General features: G+C 42.5%; 1 protein-coding gene across 2 annotated transcripts in view; it reads right to left on the reverse strand.

Annotated features, from left to right (window-relative positions):
* ERC2 (ELKS/RAB6-interacting/CAST family member 2) overlaps positions 1-13,792 on the reverse strand; it is a 768,095-nt gene that overhangs the window by 495,612 nt on the left and 258,691 nt on the right. For both annotated transcript variants that reach the window (XM_054977161.1, XM_054977162.1), the window contains exon 3: positions 10,470-10,544. In XM_054977161.1, the coding sequence (XP_054833136.1) occupies positions 10,470-10,544 (75 nt within the window). The remainder of the gene's footprint in view (positions 1-10,469; positions 10,545-13,792) is intronic.

Consider the following 13,792-nt stretch of genomic DNA (forward strand, 5'->3'; position numbering starts at 1 on the left):
TGGCTCTCCCTCTTCCACTTTACCCTTACAACAACTTTGTGATGTTAGGCTCAATGGGCTTAGACTGGAGTAACTCACCATAGGATTTCACTGTAAGAGTCTAACCCAAAGTCTCCCAATGATTTTCAAATTAAGCAGAGATCTGAACTATCTCCAGGCCCAGTCCAACACTTTAAACTCTACACCAAATTTTAGTAATGTTACTCTTTAACCTTATTTGCTCTCATTTTTGTTTTCTCTGCTACATTATTTGTGATTTAGCTGCTGTTTACTGATGTCCCTTGTGGTTAATGATTGTATTTGAGTTGTTGCTCTTATTTTGCTTTCCTTATTGCTGCCAATCTGTAGCCCAGGTGAGCCTGATCTCATCAGATCTCAGAAGCTAAGCAGGGTCAGCCTTGGTTAGTAATTGGATGGGATATATCCAAAAAAGACCAGGGCTGCAGAGGCAGGCAATGGGAAACCACCTCTGTTAGTCTCTTGCCAGGAAAATCCCACCAGGGGTCACCATAAATCAGCTACGACTTGAGGGCAGTCTCCACCACCACACCTTTCTATGATATGTTTGCCATCCACAGCCTTTAGAAACCACCTGTTTAGCTAACATAGCGATTACCGGGTAATGAAGCAACAGTCCCTGATATTTAAAAGGAAGATCTAAATCTATATTAATAATAAATTGTGATCAACGTAAAATTATTAACATAAGAAACTAATGGATAGCTGTAAGCATGCTGTTTTATTTCATTGGTTTCTAGAGTAGTGACATATCCTGATGCTTTAATGCTTCACCATAGGTTGTCAAAAAACACTGCTTCTCATTCCATCGTATGCTAACCTTAAACACCTGGAGGAGATCTTGTACATGCATATGACAGTGTATTTTGCACTGCAGGAAGAGAAACAGAACAACAGCAATGGAGGCATTTTCCTTTAACTTTTGGTCAGGCTGCTCTCATACAAATACCAGGACTATGCATGTGAATCCATCATCTTTAAAGGTGCAATTTGTTGGCCTTTCCATGAGGATTAGATTCAGTCTCGGGGAAATTAATCCTTTCTCTTTTAGAAAGTCAATAAGCATTAACTTCTATTTTTTATTGACCAGGAAAATGTCTACTTAAACATATTAATGTCAGTTCCCCAAATGCCATTCATCTGACCTGCCTGATCACAATCTCCTCCAGGGCAAGATGGATTTTTCAAAACCTTTCTCATGGTGAAGGGATCCTGGAAAAATAGTCACCTTTAGTTACTATTATTGTGAACATGGTAGAATGTTTAAAATAAGTAAGAGGTTAGGGTTGCCAGCAGACCTGGAGAAAAATGCTCTGTTCCTTAAACAGGAGGTTGATGTGTTTAAGTGGAACTTCCCATGCCATGAAGGTAAATATTATCTGGTAAATAACATCACACTAAACTTCTATTTAATTGGCAGAATATTTTTCTCCAGACTTTCTGGCAACTCTATACTACCCGGCTTGGAAAATGAATTTAGGGACTAAAGCCTGTATTAAACCAAAATGCTAACTTTGTTCTCATATACACTCTTAACAACACAATCACCAAACCTAACAAAACCAGCCATATCAACTCTGGTTCACATTATATACACCATCAAGTTTCCAACATTATATACATCATCAAGTTTCAACAGTGCCCTTGTCCTGTTTACATCATACAAACAGGTCAATCTCTACACATAAGAATAAAAGGGCAATCTGACATCGAAAACCACAACACTCAGAAAGCAGTGGGAGAACATTTTAACCTTCCAGATATTCCATTGCTGATGTAAAAGTGGCAATTCTCCTACAGATAGGGTTACCACCACCACCCCACCCGGGGCGGGGGATCCCCTGATCCCACCCTTCCCCCCCACGCACACTCACCTGAGCGGCGGAGGGGCGCTCCCTGGGGTGCCTCCTCCCCGGGTGGCAGGCATCCCCCCAAGTGGGGGGGCATGCTCCCGCACCATGAAAGTTGGCAGCAGTGGCAGCGGCGGCAGAGAGCAGGTGGCAGCGGCAAGAGCAGGCCACTCTCACCGCCACGGTCACCATGGGCTGCTCTCTCATCACCGCTGCTGTGGCCACCGCAACCTGCTCTCACGCCATGACTGCTACTGCCGCCACCCCTCTGCAGCCCATGTGGGCAGGGACAAGGGGTGTGGCAGCGGTGAGAGAGTGATCTGCAGTGTCCGCGGCCCGCTCTCTCGCCGTGGCCGCTGCTGCCCCTGTGCAGGGACTGTCCCTGTGCTGTCCCTGTGCAGGGACAAGAGGCATGGCAGCGGCAGTGGTGAGAGAGCGAGCTGCCTGCTCTCTCTGCCCCTTCCTGACATGTGTGATGTCATCACACAGGGCGCCCTTTGACCCTGCATGATGACATCACTCCCGGAAGTGACGTCGTCATGCACACCAGGAGTGCACAGCAGACCCTCACAGGCAGCCACAGGGTAAGAGCAGGTGGCCCAGTCTCCCACCAGGACACTTGAGGGACCTGGCAACCCTACCTACAGAGAAGCTTTAAAGGAGGATTACAATGTGAGACTGTCAAACTAAGGCCGTTTCTGCACACCCTTATTGGGATGGCCTGCTCACGGAATGCTGGTGGCTTTCCCCTAGGAATCCAGATGTCTCCATTTGCAAAATGGTTGCAGGCTCTTTGGTTTCCATTTTTGGCGCCTTTTCTGTGGGAAAGTGCAATCCCAGAAAAGGTGCTAAAAAAACAGAAACCAAACAGCCTACAATCATTTTGCAAATGGAGCCATCTGGATTCCTGAGGGAAAGTCGCCAGCATTCTGTGAATAGCCATTCCTATAAGGACATGCAGAAACAGCCTATAATTCATTAACATTCAAGACAAGGGAACACTTCCCTGCCCTGCACATACCAGTACTGAATAAGGACATAGGATTCTTATTTCATTACAGATGCTAAATTTCTGCATTTCCCACATGTACATATATCCTTTCTCTAATCAAGCTTATTCTGTTTTTCACTGTATCTTACTTCAACTGCCCTCTCTTTATAATATCTGTCCCACCTTCTGACCTGGATACAAGGGCTGATGGTTCATCATTCTCATTTTCATCTGATATAGTGAGCTGTTGCTCGTGAAAGCTTACTCTGGAATATTTTGTTGGTCTTTAAGGAGCTACTGGATTTGAATGCAATCTAAGACCACGTTCCTAGGAATATGCCTTCCTGAATAGACCTGAATAGGATTCTGAGTAAACCTGCTTCAGAATGTTCTCATAAGTACAAGCTTCTGTGATTCTGTAATTTAACGATTGCAGTACAAGTACCCTCTATTTCTTCCCTAAGGTTCTGCCACATACCTGTATATAACTATGGTAGGAATCTCACAAATGGGATTATATTTTTAATTATATTACATTAAAAAACCACACATCACATCAGAAAATCTGAGTTAATCCTTGGGTGCACATTTCCAAGGATCATCTCAGCTCAAATCTTCACACTTCAGAAAAAAGTGAGGAAGCTATGTGGCATTTTTACAATGATCACAAAATCATGAATCATGGAAGTACATGACCTCACCCTTAAAGCAATATATAACTTCTCCCCACCACATATACACACATCACCAAACATCTGCACTTCCAATAGTCATTAGAAGGAGGTTTTTTTTGTTTTGTTTTGTTTTAAAGTGAACATTATTAGACTGCTCATTATAAATCCAAGGTTCAATATTATGAGCAGTTTGAGTTTGGGGGTTCTGATTCAGTTTCTAAATCTGATTTTTAGCAAAGCAGAATGATTTAGTCTTGAAAAAAACAGCAGGGATATACCACAGAATCTTGCTGTTTGGTAAATCATTGCCTCATCCCAAAATACCGACATTTGTAATGGTTGCTGTTACATAATAGACTTAGGGAGAGGAAATACTTATTATCAAAAGTGCCATCCTATCAAAGCACAACACAAATGCAAAGAGATGTTCACACGAAGAAGGAAAAAATGCACAATTTTTTCATGCACAATTTATAGCAAATTTTTTCATACATGTGAATTCATACTATAGTAATTATAGATGTCTAGATTTTAATGTAAAATTAGAGATAATGCAGGCTCAAGTGAAGTAAAGACTATGCACCACACACAACACACTCAGCTTTTCAGCAACAATGCTGTAAACATACCTGAAATATTACAGCTGGATCTATACATACAGATGGTTGTTTCTGCAAGAAGCAAGGTAAACCATGGCTATTTTTACTCATTTAAGAATTTGCTATGTTCATATTTTCCTCTCTTCCACCTAAGTCACAACTTGTAGTAAATATGTCACTATTCTTTTTTATAAATTCTGCACACCTCAATCACAAAACCATTTTTGTATCTACTCCTAATCATGCCCCCATTGAAAGGGATGAATTGAAACAGGTTCTTGCAAATTTTCTACCTATTTTAACAGATCTACCATAGGAGAAGTTCCTAGTAAAGTGTATTTAGCAATGGAGTCGATATTTTGTGTCACTACCATATGAACTTCCTGTACAGATTTTATTTATAGTATTGGGCTTTACCTAGGTTTAAAACTGTGCAGGACACACAGGCAGATGAGAGAGAAGGAAGGCATCTTTGGGGGCCTGGTGGTAGGTAGAAAAGAGGAGGGCCTGGGAACGCTCTGCCCAGGGACCCTCAAAACTTGGAACCGGCCCCCCGATGTCACAGTAGGGCATCATAACCTAAGTCCAGATGAATATGGGGAAAGCTCTAGATGAAAATAGATATTTGGTCCAGGATTACAGTTAAAAGTCATAATGCAAGGAGACTCTTGGAACAGGATTTATCTAGGATAAACTTTATAATATCTCAATCTCAGATGCTACTTTCAAAGGTCCCTTGAGTTTTAAAGTCAGCTTTCTGGTGATGCAGACTTCAGCTTCCAGAAGTCCTATTATATACGCCCTTCATAAATCCTATTATACATACAAACAATGTATATTTATTTGAAATCATAGTAACATTTTGTCCTTGTCATAAGCATACTGTTTCCCGTGAAAATAAAAGCTAAAATGCAAAACATGTAATGCACTGGTGACGTACAAAGCCCCTTCTTCAGAACCAGGTCCCCTAAGAAGCTAAAATGGAACACTTGGATTCTGAGGAGGCAAGTTGAGGTCAAGTTCTCAAAGATACCCCAGACAAAGGAGGGTGATATTCAGAGAGGAAAACATACCAGGACTTGCAACAAGGGAAAGTTAGGATTTGGAAGCACAATGGAGTAGAGTCTACTGGTAGGAACAGAATGAGGAGCTAAGTCTAAAGCTCAGTTTTGTTTGAATTGTTTTATTACAAAGGCAATGACAAGCATAAATAGAGACAGGAAATGTCACTGACCAATTAGTGGTACATGAGTGAACAGAGACTAAAGCATCTTGGGGAAAAGGAAATGTATGGGTCTCCAAAATGATGCAGTAGTTCAAGGAACAGGGCCAACATCAAGAGGCAGCATGGCTGTGCACCTGCCAATGCCCACACCCTGGCAAAGAGCCTACTGCTGACTGCAGCCCCCTGGCACCAGCAGCACATTTTGGCCTTTTCTGCTCGCTCACTTTTCCAATATCTTCCTCAGAAGGAAGGAACAAGAGAACAGGAGTGGCTGACTGCAAGGAGAAAAAGAAGCAGCTGCTTCTTCTCATCGCATTTCTTTTTTTTTTTTTAAGGAAAAGTTAAGAGTTTTCCTGGGGAATATTCCTTTAACTGCTTCAATAAGTATACATACATTAATTGATTGAATTCATTTTGCAAGAATAATGTTGAATATTATAGATCAAATTAAGCCTGAATTCTCCCTAGAAGCTAAAATGACAAAACTGGGACTATCATTCTTTGGGCACATCATTGGAAGGCAAGCCTCACTGTAGAAGACAATAATGTAAGAAAAGTTGAAGGCAGCAGGAAACGAGGATGACCCAACATGAGATGAACTGACTCAACAAAGGAAGCCATGGCTTTCCATTTGTAAAACCTGAGCAAAGCTGTCAATGATAGGACATTTTGGACATCATTAATTTATAGAGTTGCCGTAAGTTGGAAGTGTCATGACAGCACATAACACACACACACATGCTTTTGTGAGCTTTACTTCTGTTATGTGGAAACCCTGACCTGATACGGAAAGTTCAGAAACTAGCTGTTTGCTTGCCTGACCAGATGTGATGCCATGGAAGGTCCATGAACATTTTAAGTGTTCTAGAAAAACAATCAACAGTTGCAAATAATGAACTGTTTGAGAAATGTAAAAGGTTAGGGGAAGTCATGTGAGGGTTTTAATGAATAGAAGAGCTATGCCTATTATGGAGTTTGTTGTAGGAACCATCACTTTCTAATCTTGGTCCATCTACACTGGCTCCAGATCTGTTTCTAGGCACAATTCAAGGTGCTACACTGTAAGTGGTAGCCATGGGGGCCCTCAGTTCAGACTGAGCTATTGTGCAGGAGGAAGTTAACCATTTCCATCATCATAAGACAGTATCTTGACCACCCCCAAAAGCTGTTATTTTCCCTGGAAAGAGGCACTAGTATATATATCACCTCATAGCAGCTGTAGCAGACATTTGAGAATACAGAAATGGTGCACAGTGAAAGGGTTTATTTATTTACAAAATTTTACCATGCCTTTCTGCCCTCACTCAGGGTCATCAAAGTGGTTAACAAATTAAAAACATACGTAATAAAAGCACATCTTAAAAATCTTTAAACCCATACAAAAATACATTATTAAAACAATTAAAACCAAGATAAAAACACATACAAAAACATAAAAACAACAGTTAAAACACAGGGCACTGACAAAACACCAGATAAAACTAAAAAAGTCTTTACCGGCTAGCAGAAGACAGTAAGAGTAGGGGACAGGTGAGTCTCTTGGGGGAGACAGTTCTAGAATTTTAGTGCCATGACTGAGGAGGCCCTCTCCCAGGTTGCCACCTGCCTCATTTCAGAAAGTGGGAGCACCCAAAGCAGGACCTTGGAAGATGACTGTAGCAGTTGGGTAGGGTCATAAGGAATTCGGTGGTCTGCTGGTCAAGTCATCTAGAGTTTTAAAGGTTAACACCAGAACATGGAATTGGGCCTGGAAACAGATTAGGAGGTAGAGTAGATGGGCCAAGACTGGAGCGATATGGTTCCTATGACCCACTCCAGTCAACACTTTGGATGCAGAAATTGAAGATTCTGAACACTTTTCAAGGACAGACCTACATAAAGAGCATAGCAGTAATCTAATCCAGATTTAACCAGGGCATGTATGACAGTGACCAGACATTTTCTGCCCAGGAAAGTCCACAAAAGACTAAGTCCCAACAGAACAAGTGATACCTTAAGTCCTGAGTAGGATCATCCACTCATCAGCAGCACTTAGTTGAGATTAAGCTCCAGTTGATTAGCCTGCATGCATATAAAACTGCCTCCATGGTCCAATTCAGGGTTACAACAGCCTCCCTGGGATCGGCCAAAAGCACAAGATACAGCTGTCATACAGCTGGCAATCCAGCCCAAATCTCTGGATGATTTCACCCAGAAGTTTCATATAGATGTTGAAATGCATAGGGGACAAGATAGAGACTTGCAGGACCCCACTGGCCAAAGGAGAATGGGTTGAGCAGCAGTCCCTCAGCATTGCCTACTGCAATCTACAGTCCAGATAGGATCAGAACCACCTATGAAACAGTGCCTCCTAGTCCCAGTCCAGAAAGTCAGTCCAGAAAAATACCATTACTGATGGTATCAAACACTACTGAGAGCTCCAGGAGAATCAACAGGGTCGTACTGTCCATTGCCAGAGCAAGTCAACTGCCAGGGGGACCAAGGTTATTTCAGTCACATAACCAGACCTGAAACTAGACTAGAAAGGATCCAAACAATCCCTCTTGCCACTCACCATGCTGCAGCAGTGACTCAAAATAGGAGTCCTCATGGCTGCCATTTATAATTGTTAAGGGCACAGAAATCCATGTCATACCACAGACAGTAATTCATGGAAATACTTGCTTCTCATGTAGTTACATCATTTGAGAAGCACTTAAAATATTGCAGCCATCTTGGAGTTATTATCTAGGTCTACACTCTGTGTTTGAATTTATATATCACACTGGATCAGCACAGAGGCAAAGGAAAGAAAACAGTGTTAGAAGTGCCCTGAGAAACAACAGCCTGAGGACTAGATATGACAACATTGTTTTCCATATGCACACTTACACCAGGTTTTCTGGATATTCGATTCACAAAGATCAAATCCGCTTTGCGCCTTTTTAATTCTGCACTTGAGGGAGTCGAACCAAAGTGGTGTCTGCTTATTTTTTCTGCATTAAAAATGTCCCGTTTCTGCTGTGCGCTTTCTGGGGAACACGTCAGTTTTGTCAGTTGATCAGCTGAGGACTCATCAGCTTGGACAGTTGATCACTTGAGGAAAAGTACACTTTTTTGTTTCTTTAAGGCAAGTACAGGAAGCAGAGAGAAACTTAAAAATCTCAAGGGGAATTCAGGGCTCTCTGTAGAGTTTTTGTGTTAGGCATATTGCAGCCTTTTTATCTTATCAGTTGCAGGATTTTGTTTTGTTTTGTTTTCTGCGCTAACATGCAATGTTGCTGTTTTTTAAAAAAGCAGAAAAAAACTGGATTGGTTGCTGTTTAACCAATCAAGGTGCAGGGGGCTAAAAGGAGGAGGGCAAAAGGCAGGCAGACATCACACTGAAGAAAAACACTGGGGATGTGTGCAAGGAGAAAAGCAGCAGAAAAGCCGGGGAAAGCTCAGTTCTGCAGCAGATGCAGCTTTTTTGAATGCAGAATGCAAAAAAGTTTGGGAAGCAGTTTGGAGACTGAATTAGGGTATGCTGAACATGCTTGTAGAACTCTGGAGAGAAATTGATGCAGTATGGGGCCAGAACAGATGAAAAAACCCCGTGAGGAAAAGATAAACAAGAGATCTGAAAGGATTTCCCATACTTGCTTAACACTGTAAACAGCAACTACAAGGGGCTCACATTTGGATTGGGCCGATGGCATAGGATATAGTTAACTCTTACCCCCATGCTGTTTTCACAATCTCATTTGTTTTACTCTCAGTGCATGGATATTCACACCTAGATCAATATTTTGAAGCAATTGTTTGATCATTCCAGTGCCATCAAATTTCCAGAAAGCAAAATGTTTGTAGGTTATAACTTGATGGTCTTTGTCAAATATTGGAGCTCACTGCAGGATGACTGCAAAGCCATCCTGCAGTGAAGAAAATATTCAGCTAAATAAACACAAGCATACTAACATTTTATGTCATTGTGTTTCAGCCTCAATGCCAACACAAACAGTGAGAGAGAGCATAGTCAAATGGATAGAGTCCATTTTCACACTGCTTACTGGCCATGGAACATCGTGCCGAGCTCCCAGATTGTCAGCGTCTTCCTGGCACGATGTTCTGTGGCTGGTAAGCAGTATGAAACAGCCAGAGTTTAAAACTGCACATTTCTCTCAACATGATTTCCTATCAGTAAAACAGGAATAATCATGGCCTACCTCATAGGAGTTTTATATGACTAAATATTAGTATAATATTAGAAACTTATTAGTTAACAATACAGCATCTATCATGTTGGTAGATACATGACAAATTGTACAAGCCAAATTTATGAATAGATTGCATTCATGTGAGGACAGCTAAAAGTTTCTATACCTCTTTTTTAAAAAAAAAAATCCTGGTTTTTTCCCCACTAAGCAGGAGTACTTTTTTCAACACTTAAGGCTTCTTGGGAGTAAACTCTATCAAATAAAATGAGACTTATTTCCAGGCAGACCTGCTTAAGATTACTCCCTAAATATGTTATTTGGTGGGCATAATCTAGAAAAGAGAAAAAACATTTTCCAGGGCAATTTGAGTAAAAGTCTACTGGAATCTTATTCCTGATGAGGAATGATAGCAACAGGTGCAGAGAATAATTCAACAGATGATGCATAATGGAGAATAAACAGCTCGCTTTGATACAGTGGGAAACAACTAAGTATGCTTATTAAACAATTTAGAAACCATTTTCCTTTTCTGGCTCCTAAAATCTGCAACATCAGTTCGTCATATTCAGAGCTACAAATATCTCATGAACCTAGTTGGTTGAGAAAATAATATTTGCTGGGGTAGGAGTGAAGGAATAATTTCTTCAGGATACATTACAACACAAAATATTATCTTCTTTCAGTAATCAATTAATATTATTAAATTTTAACAGATGGGTTTTGCTTTGACTCAGACTAAGCAATGCACTAGGCATGGGACATGTAACAGATTTACATATATTTAAGAACAAGGCACGGGTGGATGAACTGATATATTCAAATTGTGCAGACTGATATATTTTCTCTCATTAAAAGCTGCAAGTTTTACTGAGCCAAGAGGAATTAATAGCTATCACACTAAAACAAAGTGTATTGGCAAGCATTGCAAAATCCATACCTTCATCTCTATGACAGTCTGAAGAGCTTTCGTTTTAGCTGGTTCAGGCTGAAGTTGGGTTCTTCTGTGAAGTTCCTGTGGAGGGACACGATAGAAGTAAGCTTGACGACTCATCTTCCCATTACTCTTGTCAGTTGAACAGATATATTACAACAGTTCACAACAGAATTCAAAGTTCAATGTTCATGCACAAGTCCAAATGCTACAGGTGCATCTTTGCCTATACATCCCTCTAGCATCACTGCAGACTCTTATCTTACATTACAGACAATGCTGCCAGCACATGCGCTATTTCTGAAACCTTTATCAATAATTAATGTCAACTGTGACAAAGACAGCATGTTGTATTTGGACGAAGAGAAATTACAACACTGCTGCCTCTGCCCAGGCATCCGATAATAAGTCATTCAATTACAGTACATTATATTGCCAATTCAAAACAGTAGGGGAAAAATGCCATTTAAAATCTACAGCTGAACTTCTTTGCCTAGAGTTTTCCCACTGATATTTGGAACAAGTAATTTAGAGACATTACGTTCAAATCTGACATTTACAGAATAGTAATTATATAGTGAGTTGATGCAGAACCATTTAAAGTACCTTTTGCGTTGGTTCTTTTTTTCCTGATATGATAGTTTTAAAAGATACACCGCAATCTCTAAACATATTTACTTGAAAATTAGTCCCAGTAATTTCAGTGAGACTTAATCCCAAATCAGTATGTGGGAGGATCAGAGTGTTACCCTAGAGATAATAAAATTATACAGGATGATGTTAATGTAGCGCTTGGGGAGCAGTTATCGCTAGGGGTATGCAGGGCCAGGTCACTTCAGGTTTCGGGGGGGAAATCCGGAAACACCTTAATTCCGAAGCGGCAAGCCATTTTGGAATTAAGGTATTTTACTCGCTTCAGTATGCTCCGTAAATATTCGGAGCATACTGAAGTGAGGGGGGAACTTCCCCACCCCCACCTCCCACCCTCCCTGGGGAATCCCCTCCACCCCCCACCCACCTGGGGCAACCCCTCCACCCCCCCCCACCCACTTACCTGGCAGGAGGGACTTTGACAGCTGGGTGGTGGGCCACTGCCGCTGCCATGGCAGCAGGGGTGGCAGCAGCAGCGGCAGCACAAGGCTGCGATGGTCTGGAGCCAGCGGGTTCAGCTCCACTGCTGCCGCACCGCCGCCTGAGCCTGCAGGGCAGTGGGGAAGGCCGGGGCCACCGCCACCGCTGCTGCCTCCTCCGGCCCTTCCTGCCCCTCAATTGGCTGCACCGCAGCAGCACAGCAGCAGCCATTTGAGGGGCAGGAAGGGCTTTCTCTGCCTCCTCCAGCCCTTCCTGCCCCTCAAATGGCCACCAACACGCCACAGCCAATTGAGGGGCAGGAAGGGCCAGAGGTGGCGGTGGCGGCAGCAGCTCCGGCCTTCCCCACTGCCCCACAGGCTCAGGCGGCAGCATGGTGGCAGAGGATCCGGAGCCACTGCTGCCACCAACAAGGTAGGTGGGGGGGCTGGGGGGCAGTGGGAGACTGGGGTTGGGGTTGGGATGATGTTTAAAGGGCCCCGCCGCTGCTTGCAAGCAGCAGCGGGGCCCTTTAAACTCAGCCCCGAAGCTTTCCAAATTGGAAACCCGAAGTACACACCCCTAGTTATCACCACTCCACTTTTTGATATGTGGCGTCCCTCAGGGTGTGATACTCTCCCTGATGTTGTTTAACATCTATATGTGCCCTCTCGCCCAGCTGGTGTGGAGTTTCGAGTTGTGTTATTATCAGTATGCTGATGACTCCCAACTTTATCTATTGATGGACGGATGGACTCCACCCCGAATAATCTGTCAAGGGCTTTGGAGGTTGTTGTGACTGGGTGGTTAAAACAGAGTCAGCTGAAGTTGAACCCTATGAAGATGAAGGTCCTGCATCTGGACTGCGGGCCATCAGGAATGGGGATCCAGCTCCCAGGCCTTGGTGGGGCACTTCTTGAGCCAGCGCCAACAGTAAGGGCCTGGGTGTGATTCTGGATCCCTCCTTGCCAATGGAGGCCCATGTTATGGCAGTTGCTAGGTCTGCATTCGTTTACCTTCATTAGGCCAGGCAGCTTGCTCCCTACCTGTTGGCCAGAGATCTAGCAAAAGTGATCCACGCAACAGTCACCTCCAGATTGGATTACTGTAACTCGCTCTACACTGGGATACCCTTCTGCCTGCTCCAGAAGTTACAGCTGGTACAGAATGCAGCAGCGCGTGTCTTGACCAGAACTCTGTTCCGGTCACATATTACAACTGTTCTGCACCAGTTGAACTAGCTCCCAGGGGAATTCCAAGTCAGGTTCAAGGTTCTGGCTTTGACCTTCAGAGCCCTGAGAAGACTGGGATCAACATACCTGCAGGACCGTTTCTTGTCCTATATTCCCCAGAAGCTACTCCAATCAGCAGATTATCAACTACTGGTGATCTCTGGCCCCAGGGAGGTTCGTCTTGCCTCAACTAGGGCCAGGGCTTTTTCAGACCTGACACCTACCTGGTAGAACTCTCTGTCTGTGGAGGCCCAGTCACAGCAAGATCTCTCATCTTTCTGCTGGGCCTGTAAGACAAAGATGTTCCGCCAGGTTTATGGGGACTGAGGCAGGAGAATCACCCAACTGACCCTCCCAGTGGGGGGGGGGGTTATGTGCTCCAACCTGTATTTATTAGAGTTTGCCACCCTGCCCTGGGGATTGTAAGGATATTGATGTAGGGTGCAAGGTGGGCTGTCTTCCTATGTTTTAGTGATATTTGTATTATTGTTTTAAATTTCACTATTTAACTGTTTTATTGTTTACTGATTTAATGTATTTAAATCCACATGTTGTGAATCCACTCTAAGCCCGCATGCAGGGAGACTACAAATAAAATAAAATAAAATAAAATAAAATAAATGTATGAGGGTGAATATTTAGGAAAAATTGTTTTGAGAAACAATCGACAAGGAACTTCTCATGTGCAAGCCTCATTTAAATGGGCACCAATTGCCTACGTGATCAGACTTTTGCAAGAGAATTTTTCAGCAAATTGTACATGCAATAAATAGCTGAATCAAGTTAAAGGATAATTTAGATGCCTTCAGATTAGACAACTTTTTTATTGTTCACAAAAATAAATCTTTTTGAGCACATTGCTCATGCTAATTGCCTCCCTGCTCCTGTAACCATTAACTTTTCAGTAACAATTGTGATTCAGTATCTCACTATGGGAAATTAATAAAATAATTGTGAATTCAGCCAGGAACTATATATTGAGTTTTAGAAAAGGGGTATTATTTTAACAATTAAATACAATATATATCT

This window comes from Eublepharis macularius, chromosome 4 (genome assembly GCF_028583425.1).
Source record: "Eublepharis macularius isolate TG4126 chromosome 4, MPM_Emac_v1.0, whole genome shotgun sequence".
NCBI classification, from domain to species: Eukaryota; Metazoa; Chordata; class Lepidosauria; order Squamata; family Eublepharidae; genus Eublepharis; species Eublepharis macularius.